The following is a 17,864-nucleotide window of genomic DNA, read 5'->3' on the forward strand; positions in this document are numbered from 1 at the left end:
TATCTGTGTGTCCATCACTGTCACTCCAACAGATGTCTGAGCCAGGCACCCCCGCCCCATGTTTTATTTCGATTTTCTTTGTTTTGATTCTTTGATTTACATTGATTATGTGCATTATTCTTTATTTTTGTATATGTATTTAACCTGCCTGAGTTCTGTTCCACGTTTTCTGTGGATGGTCCCCCAAGAGGTGGGGTCACCTGCCTATCACCTCCAGCAACTGCCCTTCACCCTATAAATCTAGAGGGTCTTCCACAGTTCCTGGTGGTTCATTTTGAATTTATTTGGTAGTTTGGTAAGTGTTTCTTAGTTTAGTTCTGTCTTTTGTGTGATTTATGATTGTGTTCATAATTTAGAAGTAATACTTAAGCCGTTTTGTTATCAAAAATATCTGCAGCTACTGATTCTGTATTTTCGATATTATTAACCTGCTTTTTTGGTAATGAACAGTGCTTTTATGGATCCCATGCCAAATGGCATAACAGAGACATATGCATTACATTTGTCATTCCAACAGATGGCATACCACAAATATCAATACTGTAGTTGCAAATCCCATACCAAATGACATAGCAGAGAGATATGCATGGCATTTGGCATTCCAACAGATGGCACATCACAAATAGTAACACTGTGTTTACGAATCCCATACTAAACCAACAGAGGATATATGCATTGCATTTGTCATTCCAATCGATGGAACATCGCAAATATTTGTGATAATGTATTTTATTACTACCAATGTTTGTGATGCACCATCTGTTGGAATAGCAAACACAATGCAATTCATTACAAAATGCATTCCAATACATGGTGCTCTGCAAAGTTAAATGCTTAATATGCTAAGGTCTGTATAGATTATTTAGATTTCAATCCATCTCAGATGGTCAGTACAGCCAGTATTGATAAAAGCATGTGGAACTGGAAGTGGCTTTTTCATTTTGCATTTTGTATTATGCTTTAAATATACAAGCGGCAAATATTAATTTATTAATAAATGTAAGACAGTAAAACAAGTACCTGTGTCAAGACAGCAGCAAAATACAAAATGGTAAATATCATTTAGGGGGGCCCTCACATATATGTGTGTGGTACACTGGGGGGACCTTGGAGGGATAAAGGCTGAGAAGCACTGCCTTAGACTGACCGCAGTCTCAGTCGGTTTAAGTTTCTGGCCTTCAGGTTTGTCAGCACATACACCTACTGTATATGCTGCATATATATATATATATATATATATATATATATATATATATATATATATATATATATATATATATATAGTGGACCACCACAGCCCGTACATCCTCCTCTCCCCGACACAGACAGGCAGACACACAAGTTTTGCATGTTTCACGTTTTTATTTCCATGGGGAAGCGCTTGCCTTCACTCCACACAACAGCACAATACAAATGAGCAAAACACGATCCTTTTGTCTCAGCAGCTTCATCCTTCTTCCTTCTGACGGCTGACCCCTTCACATCCCTGGACGCCTCAAGGTGCCCAGTGACCTTCTTCCAGCGGCACTTCCGGGTGTGTCAGACGAGCTGCCAAAAAGAGCTCAGTAAACGTTCAGGCGCCCCCTGCTCCAAACATGCTCCAAACCCGTGGCCCAGCCCAGGGGGCTGCCCTCCATCAGACCGGGGGGAGGTAATGTCCTGAAAAAGCTCACTCCCCTGGTCCTTCCATTGTTGAGGCATCTCGGCCGGGTAAGGGCTGTCCACCACAATATATATGTGTATATATATATATACTGTATATATATAAATGTGTGTATATTTCTCCTTGACCCCTTCATTTCTGTCTTGCCTGTCCCATCCAAGCCCTCTGAGCGTCTCTCCACCAGATTTCTTTTCCCCCACAGTGTCATCTTTTCCATTGCAACCTGAAAAAGTGGCACCAAAGTCGACTGCATTTTTGCAGAGCTAGTCAGTCTCCTTTTTTGCCAAGATGGGCAATTTTCAAAGCACAGACATTTTTCGTACAAAAGCTGATTTTCTTTGCCCCCCACCCCTTCTATCTTTGCGGATTTTCTTTCTTTTTCTTTTTTTTTTTGTTTGGTTTATGATGTCCTTCAGATTAGCTTTAAATTTAGGTCATTTTGAGAACAGACTCCTAAATATAGTGCCTGTTTCCTTTTGGGCTAGACTCTAACCGACATGGCATCTCCTCTGCCTTGTAATTGGGGGAAGAAAAAACGGCGACCAAATTACGTGTTTTATTTTTGACAACAATTTTAGCTTTTTCCCTCCTCTTGTTGTGTGACGCCTTCAAGCCACTGGAGTCGAGTTCAATCCGCAGCATGAAAGCCTGACTTTTAACCTTTAAAAGCCTGCGGACTGCCAGCCGGGGACCAGGAGATAAGAAAGTAACAAATGAGTGGGCACTGTCATTTATTTTAGGCTGTTCAAAAAAAATGCATTTATGTCCTTCCAATGAATCCCGAGAGTTGGGCACTTACTTTTAAGAAATCCAAAACGTAGGGCATGGCGGCCACGCCACACCCTTCACAGTGTGGAGTCCTGCAGTTCTGGGGATTTAAGGGTTGGCTGGGTCGTTTGACACTTGCTGCCAGGCATTGGGGCGGGTGCACAGAGTTGGGGAGGTGCAAGCGGGCGTTCACTGGGTGTCCCATTGGGTCCTTTGAAAAGCCTCCCACGGGTGGGAATCATTTGACATGGTTTTTTGGAAAAGGCGCCTTCTGCCTTTTGGCTTGAGTTTTGAGAGTTTTCATTCCAGGCTCAGCCCCTCTGTCAAGAGCAACCAACTGGGCTGGCAGAGCAGCACACTCCACGGGCCAGGCGTTGGGATACTCCTCACAAACAGGGAGCCTGCACTGGCCAGCCTACTCCTAAATTACTCCAACACGGAGGGCCCAGCAGAAGGAAAACACTGAAGAGAAGGTCCTCAGGTCTGGATGGACTCTACTGTATGTGCCCACCAAATATCTGATTAGCTTTCAGCACTTTAAGAAGTAGGGGGCGCTCTGCTACATGTGTGACAAGCAGAATCCCAGCGACTTCACTTCTGTCCAGTGGTGGGATCTGCCCAAGGAAGGAGTCCATAACTGCACCTCCAGGTTTGTCTCATAAATCTGCAAAATGTCCGCCTCTACTGACCTGAAGATCTGAAGTTAGACACATGAAAATGGCAAAGTGATGAACCTGATGAGTGTGCGTGTGTGTGGGTGTGTGTGAGAGAGAGACTGAGACAATGAAGGGGAAGACTGCAGATAGACGGTGGTGTGCAGCTGAAAAAACAAGGGAAAGGGAACTCCACATACAAATGGACAGCCATAGCTACATATACAGTAACTACACACGTGTACAGTGCAGGCAGGATCAGGGGACGAGCGTACAGAAGGAGAAAAAATAAGAAGAGAAGGTTAGAGACACAGCTGTCATCTCGGCAGCCTTCTTTTCTTTTTTTAATGTGGCTGTAATATTAACTTTGGTTTTACATTTTGTAAATACACGCTGACACTAACGCCATTATGTGTGTATATGTGTGTGTTTGTGCATGTACTGTACATATTTACATGTTTAAAAATATATGTGCATGCATATAATATGTTTAATATTTGTCTATATATATAGATATCTACAGTATATGCTTATGTTTATAAAGATATATGCATGCATATAATATGTCTAATACATGTCTATATATATATAAATATCTACAGTATATATATATGCCTGTATAATATGTGCAATATATGTCTATATATATATATATACAGTATATGCAGTATATATTTATATTTATAAAGATATATGCATGCATATAATATGTGTAATATATGTCTATATATACAGTATATATTTATGTTTATATGTCTATATATATATATATATATATATAAATATATATATATAAATATATATACAGTATGTATTTATGTTTATAAAGACATATGCATGCATATAATATGTGTAGTACATGTCTATATATATATATATATATATATATATATATATATATATATATATATATATATATATATATATATATACAGTATATGCAGTAAATATTTATGTTTATAAAGACATATGCATGCATATTATATGTGTAATATATGTATATATATATATGCAGTATATATGTGTGCATGTATAATATGTGCAATATATGTCTATATATATATACAGTATATATTTATGTTTATAAAGATATATGCAAATATGTAATATGTGTAAAATATGTCTATATATATACAGTATATATTTATGTTTATATACAGTATATAGCATATATTTATGTTAATATATATAGTATATATGTTTATAATTACTGTATATATATGTATTTGTATACACCTTATATTCCATATATTTCTGTATATGCAAATATGTATTTTAATTTATTTATGTTGATACATACTGTGTGAAAACACTGTGTGTGCACTGTATATACAGTATAAGTGTTTATGTTATGCACATTATTTTATATATACTGTATATTCTATATACTTTAATACGTACAAATGGAATGATGGGCATGCACACAAACTTGTGTATATGCATTTATATGTATCTTAATATTGTACATTTGTGTAGATATATATTTACATATATGAACAGCATGAGTGTTTATGCGCTGTACATGAGTGCCTGAGTTTATACTGTATACAGTATATCCATACATAAAGTATTCTATATATTCACTGCCTATACAATATAAATGTACCTACATCAGTATATATATATATATATATATATATATATATATATATATATCCGGTATTCTCACAGTTACTTAAATTCACACATACATTATATTTATCAGTGGCACAATGGTAGCCATGCTGCCTCGTACTAAGGAGACATGGGTTCACAGGTTCATGTCCCGGGTCCTCCCTGTGTGGAGTTTGCATGTTCTCCCCGTGTCTGTGTGGTTTGCCTCCAGGTGCTCCAGTTTCCTCTCACAGTCCAGGTTAGGTGAATTGATCACACTAAATTGGCCCTGTTGTGTGATTGTGTGTGTGTGTGTGTGTGTGTGTGTGTGTGTGTGTGTGTGTGTGTGTGTGCCCAGCGATGGACTGGTGCTCTGTCCAGGGTTTGTTCCTGCCTTGAACCTTAGACTGACTAGGATGGGCTCCTGTTCAGGACCTAGCATGTTATAAAATTACTTACAGACTATTTTTGTGTGTATAAATGTTTGATTATATGAATATGTATATTGAATTGTATATATACATACAGTATACAGATAAAGACATTTTTATTTCCTGGATGGATGGATATTTATATGTGGGTTTATCTCAATTTATACAGCTCTGCCAGTCTGTGTTTGCTGCTTTTCTATCAAAGAGCTCATCAATCAGAACCTGGCTGAGCCTGGTTCCTGTTTGGTTTCCACATTGTTCCTAAGATTACTGAAAGTGCCAATGGGATTGTCTCAGCAATGTCGTGGTGATGTAATCACTGACTGGCTCATCAGCTCAGACTCTAAAGCTGATGTCAAACTTTGTGAGTTCTGGTCATAGGGTATGTCAGACTTGCCAACTTCAGATGCTGATCATGTTGCTGGACCATGTCAGATTACATGAGTAAGAATCACTGACCATGTCTAATTTAGCATCTGAGTTGTGACAGCCAATAGCGTGCTTCCTGACAGGACTGGTGCTATGCGAAGGGTTAACAGGTATGGCGAATTCATCGGCAATCTCTTCTGTCAAAGTACGTGAAGCAAGAGATGTCAGCATGTCTTCACTTTCTGAAGTCCAAAACCCCTGCGTCTCTTACTCATCTTGACTGCTTTGGAGGAGAACTCATTGATTGTCAGCTCTTGTGCACACAGAGCCACCTCTACGACTAAAAATCAGAAACAGCTGTGCTTGGGGGGCAACTTGTGGACTAATTGGACTGAATGGTTGGGCATGTCACACTACATGACTATCAGTCATGAAAGAATGCCATCAACTAAAGTTATCAGATGTGGCCTGGCCTTCAGTTATTCTGCTGTGAAGGACTTTTTGCGAGTTTGCTTTAGTTGTTTGCAAGGTCCAGATGAACCAACGGCATTTAACGACAGGATCAATGGAATGTGTAACAGAAAATAGTGATGTGCTTAGATAGATAGATAGATAGATAGATAGATAGATAGATAGATAGATAGATAGATAGATAGATAGATAGATAGATAGATAGATAGATAGATAGATAGATAGATAGATAGATAGATAGATAGATAGATAGAACTTTATTTTGAGGAAATCTGGCTTTTTACAGAAGCTCTTTAAATAAATAAACCATAAAAAGATAGATCAGTAAATAATCAGTAAATAAATGTAAGAACGGTAAGACAGATACCTCTGCTGTTTGTAGCGCCTCCTGTTGACAGCCTGCTTTTAGCAGAAAAATATTTGGAATGTTGGCCTAGTTCTGGTTCTTGATGTTAGTGGAACAGAGGCATTTTGTTTCTAGCTATATGTCCACATATGTATACGAGAGTGTCTGTTAATGTATGCACGAAGGTGAATGTACAAACTGTATTTGTGTATATCGACTTATGCATCCATATATGTTGATGTATCTGTCATGGGCTGCCATCCTCTCCACTGTTGTCTTCTTCCCAGTGCTGTTAAGACTTTTGCTTTCAAAAAGCAGAAACCTACAAGCCATGAAACCAAGCCGGTCACGTAGTGAATTAACACAGATAACAAATCCATACCATGGAGGGTCGAGTCTGCACCAGCCCAGACGAGTACCTCATCTGGGTGGGATTCTAGTTGTTTGCAGGATGCACTCGCTCAGATGAGGATAATCCGGAGTCTCCAACTGACTCATGTGAAAGGAGATACAACAACATGAAAGGGCTGGGGCACCACCATGGTATAAATAAAGGTTGGCACAAAACAAAAGAAAACAGAAATGTCTTTTCACGTATGAGTACAGAATTAAACTAACTCCAAGGTTGCTGAACTGCTGGTCACATGTCTTCCAGACAGGAAGGGGCAGGTCCAGAAGAACGGACAACAGAAGTGACGTCAAGGGTGGAATGGCTGTCAGTCTTCCTTTGTGCAGAGGAAGACAGAAGGCTTTAAGTAAACAGCACCAACCCCTGGTTTGGTGGGTTACTGCCACCAGCAGAGCCCTTAGGCTGTCTCTGAATCTGAGTGTGGCAGTCGACTTGCACTTCTGGAGATTTCAGCAGTGATACAGTATTTATGAGGCTATAGATAAAAACTGTACATGGTCATGTTTTCATTTTAAATACCCATAAATGTGAAGAATCTCAGTTCTCCAGTCATTTGTAGTCCGCTTGTATTTCTGCATATGTGCTCAGCGTTTGCTGGGATAGACTGCAGCTTATCTGTGACCCCAGTCAGGATAATTGGTTTTGAAAATGGATGGATGGACCCCAGCATAATAATATCAGAAGATTAAAACTGACATGTAAAAATCTGGCACATTATTCAGCGACATTAGAAAGACGCACCTTATATTATGAGTCAATACGATAATTCACTATCTTAACTTAAAACTTACCAAAGTACATTTCATGAGCAATCAGCAACGCTCTTCTAAGTTTTATGTATTAAATAAACACGCTGCTGCCTTATGGATCCACCATCCTGGGCTCAAATCCCACACTTTGGTCTTTATCTGTATGTTGTCTGCACATCCACCCCATGACTCTCCAATGGAAAGTGTAACATAATATGGTGACGTGCTTAGATAGATAGATAGATAGATAGATAGATAGATAGATAGATAGATAGATAGATAGATAGATAGATAGATAGATAGATAGATAGATAGATAGATAGATAGATAGATAGATAGATAGATAGATAGATAGATAGATAGATAGATAGATAGATTTAAACCATTTCAGTGTCTTGAAAAGTTATAGCCTTGGCAGTAGTGGGCAGCAACAAGCATTGGACAGGGAGAAGTCCATGATGAGTCCATTCTCACACGGGGCAAACTCAGAGTTGCTAATAAATCTAATCTGCCCATACCAGGGGGAAACCCACACAGACATGGGAGGAAGATGAAAACAACACATGGACAACAACCAGATTAGAAACCAGGATGATGAATCTATGAAGCAGCATTGTTTTCCACTACACCTCACTGCCACCCTCTCATTTTTTCATATGCTTCATATGTATAGTTCTCTTTTACCATTTTTGAAGTATTCTCAAGTTGCTTTCTATACCATAAGCAAAGTTTAGGCTATAGGAACTCATCATGCTTTATCTCCCAATGAAATGGCTATCCATTGACTTGTTTCACCATCTCAGTCAAAGAGAGCAGTTGAATTTCAGAGGAAGGAAGGAAGGAAGGAAGGAAGGAAGGAAGGAAGGAAGGAAGGAAGGAAGGAAGGAAGGAAGGAAGGAAGGAAGGAAGGAAGGAAGGAAGGAAGGAAGGAAGGGGCCATCATTGCTTAGGGGGCCAGATCATCCCAGTCCTTTAACCTACTTCTAATATTTACTTTTTAAATTCTTCACATTTGTCGATAATTGAATCCAAAAGTTATCTATCTATCTATCTATCTATCTATCTATCTATCTATCTATCTATCTATCTATCTATCTATCTATCTATCTGGTATCTGTTGTATCTATTATATATTGTCTTTCATATCTTTTTAGTGCCTTTATTATGTACAGTATCTACAATATCTGACTGTCTTAAACAGTGAAATTAATTTATATCAAATGTGGTGCCATTAATGTCTATAAATATTTTAGCTATTGATAGTATTATTTTCTAAACTGTGACACTAATAATAGATCGATTCTGTGCTCTCCATGACCCAAATCACCAACAAAGCCCATTGTAACCTACTTAACTTCTTTTATTTTCATGGATTGTATCCAGAAAGATTCAGGCGTAAAGCGGGGGACCCCTGGAAGATCTCGGTTCAAATTAGAAATCTCCAATTCACCTATTCTGCATTTGTTTCTGATGTAGGGAGGAAAATTGGAGTATCCAAAATAAATAAATGCAGGCAAATATAACGGTCCACATAGCTAATGACGGAGTATATTGGATTCGAATTCAGTAATCCATTAGACAACACCGCTAGGCTTCGCGCCAACGGGTCTTTCTGAAATTCATAAATCAATGAAACTTGGATGCACTTAATTCCACCGACCGAGCTGAGGTAGATACAGTATTTGGTTCAAATGTGAGACTCTGTTGCAAAAATGTAATTGAACTCGCACATGTTGTCCAGGCTAACATTACTCTATTAAAAAATGTGTGCGTTATCACTCACGATCTATTAATGAAATACATTTCAAAGGTTAAACGGAAGTAACACGGTCAAAGTTTACAATTTTAGCCGTTAAATGTTTTTCTTTGTGAGTATAAAAAAGAACAAAGAAATAATACGCAAAGTAGAAAATGGCTTTTTTGCTTGTGTTACATTTTTTATGAATTATTCTGAATCACTCTTATTGGCTCGAAATTTTGAAAAAGTTATGTAGGCGCCGTTAAGAAATGATCGTAACTTGGAGCTTACAGCCTGTTGAATATCTGGCAGGCCAGGATACTAAGAAATCAAACACCTTTAAATCGGTACTTGTATGTATGTATGTATGTATGTATGTATGTATGTATGTATGTATGTATGTATGTATGTATGTATGTATGTATGTATTATTTTATGTTTTCTGGTATTTTTCGTAAACTGTACAAGCAGTTGCCGCTGGGCTCTATGACCTGACCGCAGTCAGAGGCGCACTGCCTGACTGTCACTGACACAATGAACAGTAGCATCTCGGAAGCTTGGACTCACTGAAGATTCGAGCTGCTAGTGTTCCTTTTTTTTTTTTAATCTCTTCTATTTTAAACGGCCACTCTTCGTCGCTGCCCCCGCATGAATTAAGCTGTAAATCTAAGCTGCCGAGTTTCTGTGCGCCTCTCATTACTGGCTCCTGGCGGCATTTCAAAGAGTCCAAACCCTGCAATTAGGAGGCGGTTCCTGCGCGTCTCCTGAAGGGTCCCTCTGTGCGCCCCGCTGCCTTTCCAGATTCGCGACAGCACTGTGCGCACTTCGCTGTCCGCGGCAGCCGCTCACTTCGCAGTTGGGACTTTACTCAGGGATGGCAGCTTCAATTTTGGAGGTAAAGATGTTCATTTCTAGTGTGTATTTGGAGCTCCGCGATTCTTTCACCTCCGTCTCTTATTTATTAGAAATACAAACGGCGAATGGCTATGATTGGTTCAGTTCGTGATTTTGTGTTCGGTTTCAGTTTGTGGAATACGAAAGCATCCACTGACCATTCTCCGTGCTTGGACATCGTGGGCCTGAGGGGGGATTATAGATAATGTGCGTTCACAGAGTCGCTCTTTAGAGAAGCGCGGTTGATAACCATGGTCTTTTGAACGGCCAGTAGAGTTACCTGTCACCTTATGAACAATCAATGAGGTGTAGATTTGGAACTCTTACAGTAATGTTTAATCTTAAATGTCTCTGGAATAAATCCTGTTGCATGAAGAGTACGGGCAACTCAGAAATTAACAGGGGTTCAAAGATCGACCGTCAGCAGTGATGCATTCCATAAGGTTATGGATTCTGGTTCATCTGTGCAGTCGCATCCGTACTGCTTTTTCCGTCTGAAAAAATCAACATTTTAGAAGTCTCACCACAATACTTCACTCATTCAGATGATTCAGTTCAGATGGTCCAATTCAGATGATTCAGATGGTCCAATTACTTCGGTGGCACCACATCTCGGCGGTGAGATTAAAAAAAAAGTATAGACAAGATTCAGTTCGCTGTCAAACATCCATCCATCCATCCATGTCCAAGTCCGCTTATCGTGAGTAGGGTCGCGGGGAATCATCGGGGGTAAGGCAGGAAACAATCCCCGGACTGGATGTCACTCCATCATAGTCGCTGTCAAGAATTTTCCTTAACCCATTTCTGCACTGTATTAAACTGGAATAATTAAATAATTTCCCTGAATTGACAAAAATGTTAAATGATTGATACATTATTGAATTGTAATGTATGCCTGCTTATGCATTCGTTTTACTCATACTGGATGGATCTGATTGGACAAATGGTGTTGATGATGATGGTGATAGGAGTTGCGTGTGTGTGGTTTAATAAGTGTGTCTCATATGTGCAGTGGTTTGATTGAAAAAGGAGATGTCAAGTCAAACGAGTGGACCGAATAATTTAATTATATTGTGTCTTTTCCGTTGGCTTATGATAATTAATGAACTGTATGCGGAAGTAGGTGGCAGGATCCCCATGTAAAGACGGCAAGACAGTCCAAACATTCCTAATTAATATATCGTCGGTAAGATAAATACCGGGAGCGCTCTGTGTGTTCTCACGGTTCGCATGTGTTTTTTTTTTCTGGTCACTCCAGTCTTACTACCGTGCATCTTATTTCGTCCCACGGTCCATTGACCCAGATGGTACGGCTAAAGACGGCTAGGAGTGTGTATGCCCCTCACACTGAACCAGTGTTCAACAGGTGTTAGTGCATGTACAGGTCCCCCTTGGCGTGTTGATCAAAAAGATATTCAATACTTTTGACTTTGCAGATGTTCACAAATTTTGACACGCACTTGTTGGTGATAATGAAATGCACGTCTAATGGAATCAAATGGCTCAGCTCTTCCGTTCGTCTTCATTTGTCGGTTAGGGCTGATTGCACCTCACCGTCCAGGGTCGGTCCCTGAGCCCGGAATCCGTTATTACGTAAATTACGATAATGGACGGCCTGACAGCTTGTGGCAAGTGATGTACAGAGATCGTGATTGTTCGAAAGAAAGAAAGAAAGAAAGAAAGAAAGAAAGAAAGAAAGAAAGAAAGAAAGAAAGAAAGAAAGAAAGAAAGTGTAAACTCTTTTTATAGTAAACAAGACAGATACATAGTATTTATGGTATTACAATACCGGTAATGTTAGAGAGAATTATACATAAAAGTTAATTATAGTGCAACACTTTGAAAAGCTCAAAAAGATAAATACCTGTTGTGCACGTTTCTATTTATCGCATAATTATCTGATAAATAGAAACGTACACGATAAGACAGTACTGTACTGTATATAAGAATGGCACTATATGAGACAAACCACAGTACAGTATTGTGTCTTAGTGCCATTCTTATACAGTACAGTATCGGCTTTGAAAAGTGAAATTCCTGCCTCTCAACATAGCGCCTTTCATATCAATCTATTTACTTATTTATTTATTTTAGAGTGTCTTTAATCTCTATATTTTTTCAGCTATGTATTTTTCTAAATTTTGCCTAAATTGTCTGCTAAAGTAAAGGCAGTATATGGCTAATCTTCCATAACTAAAGGCACTATATATGATAAAACTAGGCTCTCCGAGGCTTAAATCTCTAATACAGCCCACTCAAGCCTGCTTAATTTAATTCATTGTATTTTTGGGGGGGAGGCTGATCTTATCCTGGCAGATTCAATCGCAAGGACGGCACCCCTTGAATAATGTCGGTTCATGACAGGCCCCTCTGACACGGGTCCAAATTACAAATCGCAAATGTGCCTGTTCTGCACGTGTATTCGGGATGCAGTGAGGGAATAAATAAATAAATAACAATATGAAAATAAAATAAATGTAGGCACTTGTACTAGTTCACGTAGCTATTGACCCAAAACCTGCGCACTGAATTCGAACTCAGGCCGCCATTAGATATCAGTGCTATTCGTATGGTAACCCCATATTTCATTTATCTCTCTTTCCGATTTAATTAACATTTACGGTGATAACCAAAGTGCATGACGTTATTATTCTGAACAGAACGCAGCCACCCCAAATTCTCGTCTCTCGACCTGCGAGGCACGAGCCTGTGTGGTCAGGCGAGTTTTCTTCTAAGCCCCTGGCCGCAGGTTCCCAGGGGGAGCCTCTCGTTTAATTTGGACAGCAGCGCAGGACGGTCTTCTCTCCACACGAGAAGAGGAGGTTTTGAAGCAAATGTTTCTTGGCAGGTTAATCTGGATAATTGGCCTTTAAATTAAATAAACGCTGCACGGACGGGACCCCCGGGATTGCAGACATTTATGGCCTCTAAAGCGGGAACTGGTTTGGGCTTCCTTTTTCGGTTTTTGAAAGGTGCCAAACAAGCTAAACCAACCAAACAAAGTGGGGTCTTAAGGAAGCGCGCTGTATACGAGCGGATCAGAGCACCTGAGCCTCAGGTGAAAGAGGCCGCCTAAGGCGAGGAGCGCTTTGAGCGGCACTCCATTGTTTGGCTTCAGCGTGTCTTTAAAAGCTGAATAGGAAACACTTGAATTGGTTTGTAATGGAAATGAAAGGCGACGCAAATAAAAAGAGGCTAATTAATTCTGAATGCCGAGTGTACGTTTCACCTCGAAATGTACCTGCAGGCCAAACGATTACAAAAAAAAGAAACTAGGTTAGCTTCAACCCCCTTTCGTTTGAACTTAACATACTTAGAAAGAGACAAACTGGCGGCTTCGGGCAGCAGTGGCAAGTTACCGGAGTAACGCGCAACAGTGCAATCGGCCACCAGGACACGTAACGGCTAGTGGGTGAGGGGTCACTGAAAAGGAGACAAGAAGAAGCGCAGTAATAACAACAAAGCAGCGAAGATAACATTCATCTGTCACAAGCATCATCTTAACTAGCAGAAACGGGACTGTCCGGTCAGGACGCATAACTGACAGTCGCATACTCGAGCGCGCACCTGTCATCTTTCAACAAAATTATCACATAAAGAAGATCCTAATCTTATTCTTCTGAAGACTCTGCTTCCACGTGTATGAATAGGCCAAAGTATTTAACATGCATTCTCAAACGCGCGAACTCCAAATTCAGGGGCGGTGAAGTCGGAGGAAAACCCAGCAGCTCGGGACTCGAGGCCTATTGGAGTAGCGCCGGTCCATCGCAGGAAGGATAAGTTTAGGCCACTGGGAACAACATGCAAAATATTATTTTTTCAGTTATCCCTAAAACGAAGAGAATGACAATGTAAACGTATAAACTGAACAGCGCCACACTGACAATTTTCATTACCTTTGTGGGTATAAACATTGATGCGGACACTCATTACTGTAAATTTAGCATTATTTTTAAAATGAAGTATTCTGCATCAGGCTCTTTAATAAATTTTGTATTGGAAGCTGCTCAGTGCAAAGCATTAACACGTTTAGTATTTCAAACAGCTTTGTTATTATAGGATTAGCCCATGCCTAGATAGATAAAATAGATTATTCTTCCCAAAAGGGGATTTTAGGTTTTTATAGAAGCTCATTATACAAATATTATAACTAAACAACAATAACCTTTTCAGATTCACAGCAGAATTTTAGAAAGAATCGCTTGTGACTTGACCAAAGATGAAAGAGCAGTCACAGTTATAATGAGGCATTTGAAATTTTTATTGCTGTGCTATGAAGAAGCCCCCACTCTTAAAAATAAAAGTCCAGAGTGGTTCTTCACAACGTTGACATAAGTGGACAATTTTTAGTTCCCGTCCACATGAAGATGCCAGAATAAAACTTTATTTATTTATATCCATAACAGGCTTCATATACGATAAATAATCATACATAATGTATCTGATTCGCGAAATACCAGTTGGTCACGATTTTAAAAGAACTCTTGCTGCTTACGTCCAGTATTTCTTTCTTTCTTTTTTAATCTGTTAGTGTTCTGTCATTCAAGATTTGTTTCTACATATATGGAAGTTTTAAAAGTATAAAGATCCAGCTTCATAGGCAAAGACGCCCTCCCAGAATGAAGTGGTGTTTTGTCAAGCAGTGGTTCCACAAGGAAGCACACAACCCAATGAAGAACCATAAAGTGCCACTAAAGAACCAGTATTTCAAGAGTGAGTAACGTTTATATATATATATTTATATTTATATTTCGCATTTTGCTGTTCCCCAACTTTGAGTAGGTGTGTGTCTGCCATGGTCGGCCTGCTCGTCCAATATGCTGCCCACCCTGAATAGGACCATCTAGATTAGCAAATCGAGGAATGGGCAGAATGTACCACACCATATTTCTATCTGCATCGATTTTAACATTTTTCTTACAGCAGTAAAATGATTCATCTCGTTCAAAACTTGATCCTTGGACCAAGCATATGGATAAATGTGTCTGATTAAATCCGTCAATGCCAACAATCCTTTTACATCACGTTGTGGTAAAGAAAATCAAAATAGGTAGAAATAAATTATTATCGTCTGATGAAGTTCCTATAGAAAAAATCAGGACTGACTACTTCAGGTGAGTATAGCATCTCAAATAAACCCGAATTAGGGCAGCGGGGCTCACTTTGGATTTTACTGAAAATGATCAGTGTACCATAAACGGCGTGCATGTTTTTTCAGTAAAATTGTTATGGCGGTATTGTCTGCGCCTTAGTTTAAATATAAAGAAGTCTTCCTACAGCGATTTAAATGCCTGTTTGTGATTTAAACGTCGATTGATCTTTTAAGAAGTTTCGCAATTCTTGGTTTCTGTTAAATTCTTTATGAAGTTTTGTTGCTGCTTTGGTTGCTATGGAGGTCGTGTTGTTCCTAATTCGCCCGCAGTGCTTTAGATTTCTGTATTAGACTAAGAAAGCTTTATGAGTAGATGTTTCTTAAAAGAGCACAGTATTTAGTTTATTTATTGTATTGTTCAATTGCTTTTATATTCATGCAGCTTTAATTTGTAAATTGTTCTGACTAAAACTAGTACATGTATTTTTTTCTAATTACTATTAATACACTCTCTATACATTACATATTTAAATAATAATAATAATAATAATAATAATAATAATAATAATAATAATATGTAGCATATAATGCTAAGTGATCGTACTTCAAATCTCTCAACTCCCGGCTATAACTCCCAACGTCACTCTCTCGATTGGTGTCACTTTTAATCTTTCGTTTACACAGAAATCTTCAGCATTGAGTCCGCTTTCACTACGTAGAAAATCAAGATTGCTGTTACTCTTATGTCTGTATTTGAGTTAAGTGTCATCTGAAATGAATTTGGCTCCTCATCCAGGGTTGTTTCCTATACCTCCCGCCGGTGCTTTATTTCAGTAAGCTGTATTGTTTTATGCTGGTGAAAATTCATTTGGGTTTATCATCTAACCTAATTCTTGGTCTGGTTGAGGACCCACGGCGGACTGTCGCAGGGCCCACTCGCGCACATGAGCCCGATTAACCGAACACGCGAGTCTTCGGATTTGCTGCACTGAGCCGGCCACGCATGTACGGGTGCAGACTCCGCACTGACCCGAGTGGGATCTGTCATGCTGTAGCGTGTCACCTTGCCGTCCTCTTAATCGACGGACATTTTATTGTTGCTATTCGTTACTTCAGTTTCATAGCGTTCCGCGTGGATTAAATTGTACATTTCTGTTATTTACAAATACATTATCTATACATAAATAAATACTGTATGCAGGTGACATTTTGTCAGTTGCTGGTTCAGGCACGCAGTGTATCGACAGTGCATTGACTTGAGTGTATGAAGTCTCCAGTCCCCCGTAGTGATGTTGAGGGGGCTCTGCTCTTTAATTAGCCATCTGGGCTACTACGGCACGCTTGGCTGACTGCAGAGTACTTAGAGCTCTACTTGTCATTCACTGTTTTATCTGCTGCATAATAAAGAAAGATCGCACCAGATTAAATGGGCTCATATAATTTTTAATTTAGTAGTTAAATTAAAATCGACATTGACTACACATACTGAATCTTAAAGCACTTATTGAGCATCATAAGATATGGTGCTATGAAAAAAATCTTTCGAAATGATTAAACTTTACTGTCATAAAATTAAGAATGTTCTATTCAGTTCCGTTTGTTTTAACCAATCGGTAACTTCGAAATGCGGTACATAAAATCAGTGAAATAGTACTGGGAAATGATGTCAGTGAGGTGAGGAGAGGGAAAATGTCCTCAGAGATAAGCTAATTATCCAAGCGAAGCGATCAATCGAGCTATTAAACGCTTTAACATGGCTGGGGGGAAAATGTTGTAAGCCTTTTGTTGTCTGGACTGGTCGGCTGATCTCATTCTGTTATCTGCTGTTTGTGAGCGCCATGCATTTATGTGACCGCGTAAGTGGCATCGCATATTCACTTTATAAGGCGCTTTGTCATGACAGCATAAGGCGCTATAGACACCGTGTAGTTGAGGACGGGTATAAAGTGACGAAAATGTCCCTTGTCTCCTGTTCGAATTTAATATCGCAATACATATGTGCAGTAAAGCTGAGCAAGATATTATGTTATAATCAAAAGGGGTGCTTCATGTTCTCTAGTTAGGTCTACTAGCATATACATATATATGATAACGGATACAAGCAACTGCGTTTTTTTTCTTTTTAACGATATAGAGACACACGCCGGACCCATCACACATATGGTATGTTGGGGGTCTCTCCAGCATAGTTAGTGAAAATCCATTATCTATCTATCTATCTATCTATCTATCTATCTATCTATCTATCTATCTATCTATCTATCTATCTATCTATCTATCTATCTATCTATCTATCTATCCACTACATCCATTAAACAGTGTCATCTCCAGACAGAGAAGCAGTTTCAGCGACAGACTGCTGTCACTGTCCTGCTCCACTGACAGACTGAGAAGATCATTCCTCCCCCAAACTATGCGACTCTTCAATTCCACCAGAGGGGGTAAACGTTGAACATTATTCAAGTTATTGTCTGTTTTTTACCTGCATTTTTTATTACTCTTTAATTTAATATTTTTTTGCTGCTGGAGTATGTGAATTTCCCCCTGGGATTAATAAAGTATCTATCTATCTATCTATCTATCTATCTATCTATCTATCTATCTATCTATCTATCTATCTATCTATCTATCTATCTATCTATCATATAAAGCCTTTTTATAACAGCCTACTTTATATAGTATATTTTT

At 39.1% G+C, this 17,864-nt stretch overlaps 1 protein-coding gene across 2 annotated transcripts in view; it reads left to right on the plus strand.

Annotated features, from left to right (window-relative positions):
- Positions 1 to 2,736: 2,736 nt before the first annotated feature.
- Positions 2,737 to 17,864, plus strand: part of sp7 (Sp7 transcription factor) — a 51,169-nt gene continuing 36,041 nt past the window's right edge. The window contains exon 1 of one of the 2 annotated variants that reach the window (XM_051924359.1): positions 2,737 to 3,080. Coding sequence is in view for 1 of the 2 variants with exons in the window: in XM_028798503.2 (XP_028654336.1) it covers positions 10,065 to 10,085 (21 nt within the window). In the remaining variant the exon portion in view is untranslated. Of the gene's footprint in view, positions 3,081 to 9,975; positions 10,086 to 17,864 lie in introns of those variants that run through there. The other variant, XM_028798503.2, reaches the window with a different exon arrangement.

This window comes from Erpetoichthys calabaricus, chromosome 3 (assembly GCF_900747795.2).
Source record: "Erpetoichthys calabaricus chromosome 3, fErpCal1.3, whole genome shotgun sequence".
Classification (NCBI taxonomy): domain Eukaryota; kingdom Metazoa; phylum Chordata; class Cladistia; order Polypteriformes; family Polypteridae; genus Erpetoichthys; species Erpetoichthys calabaricus.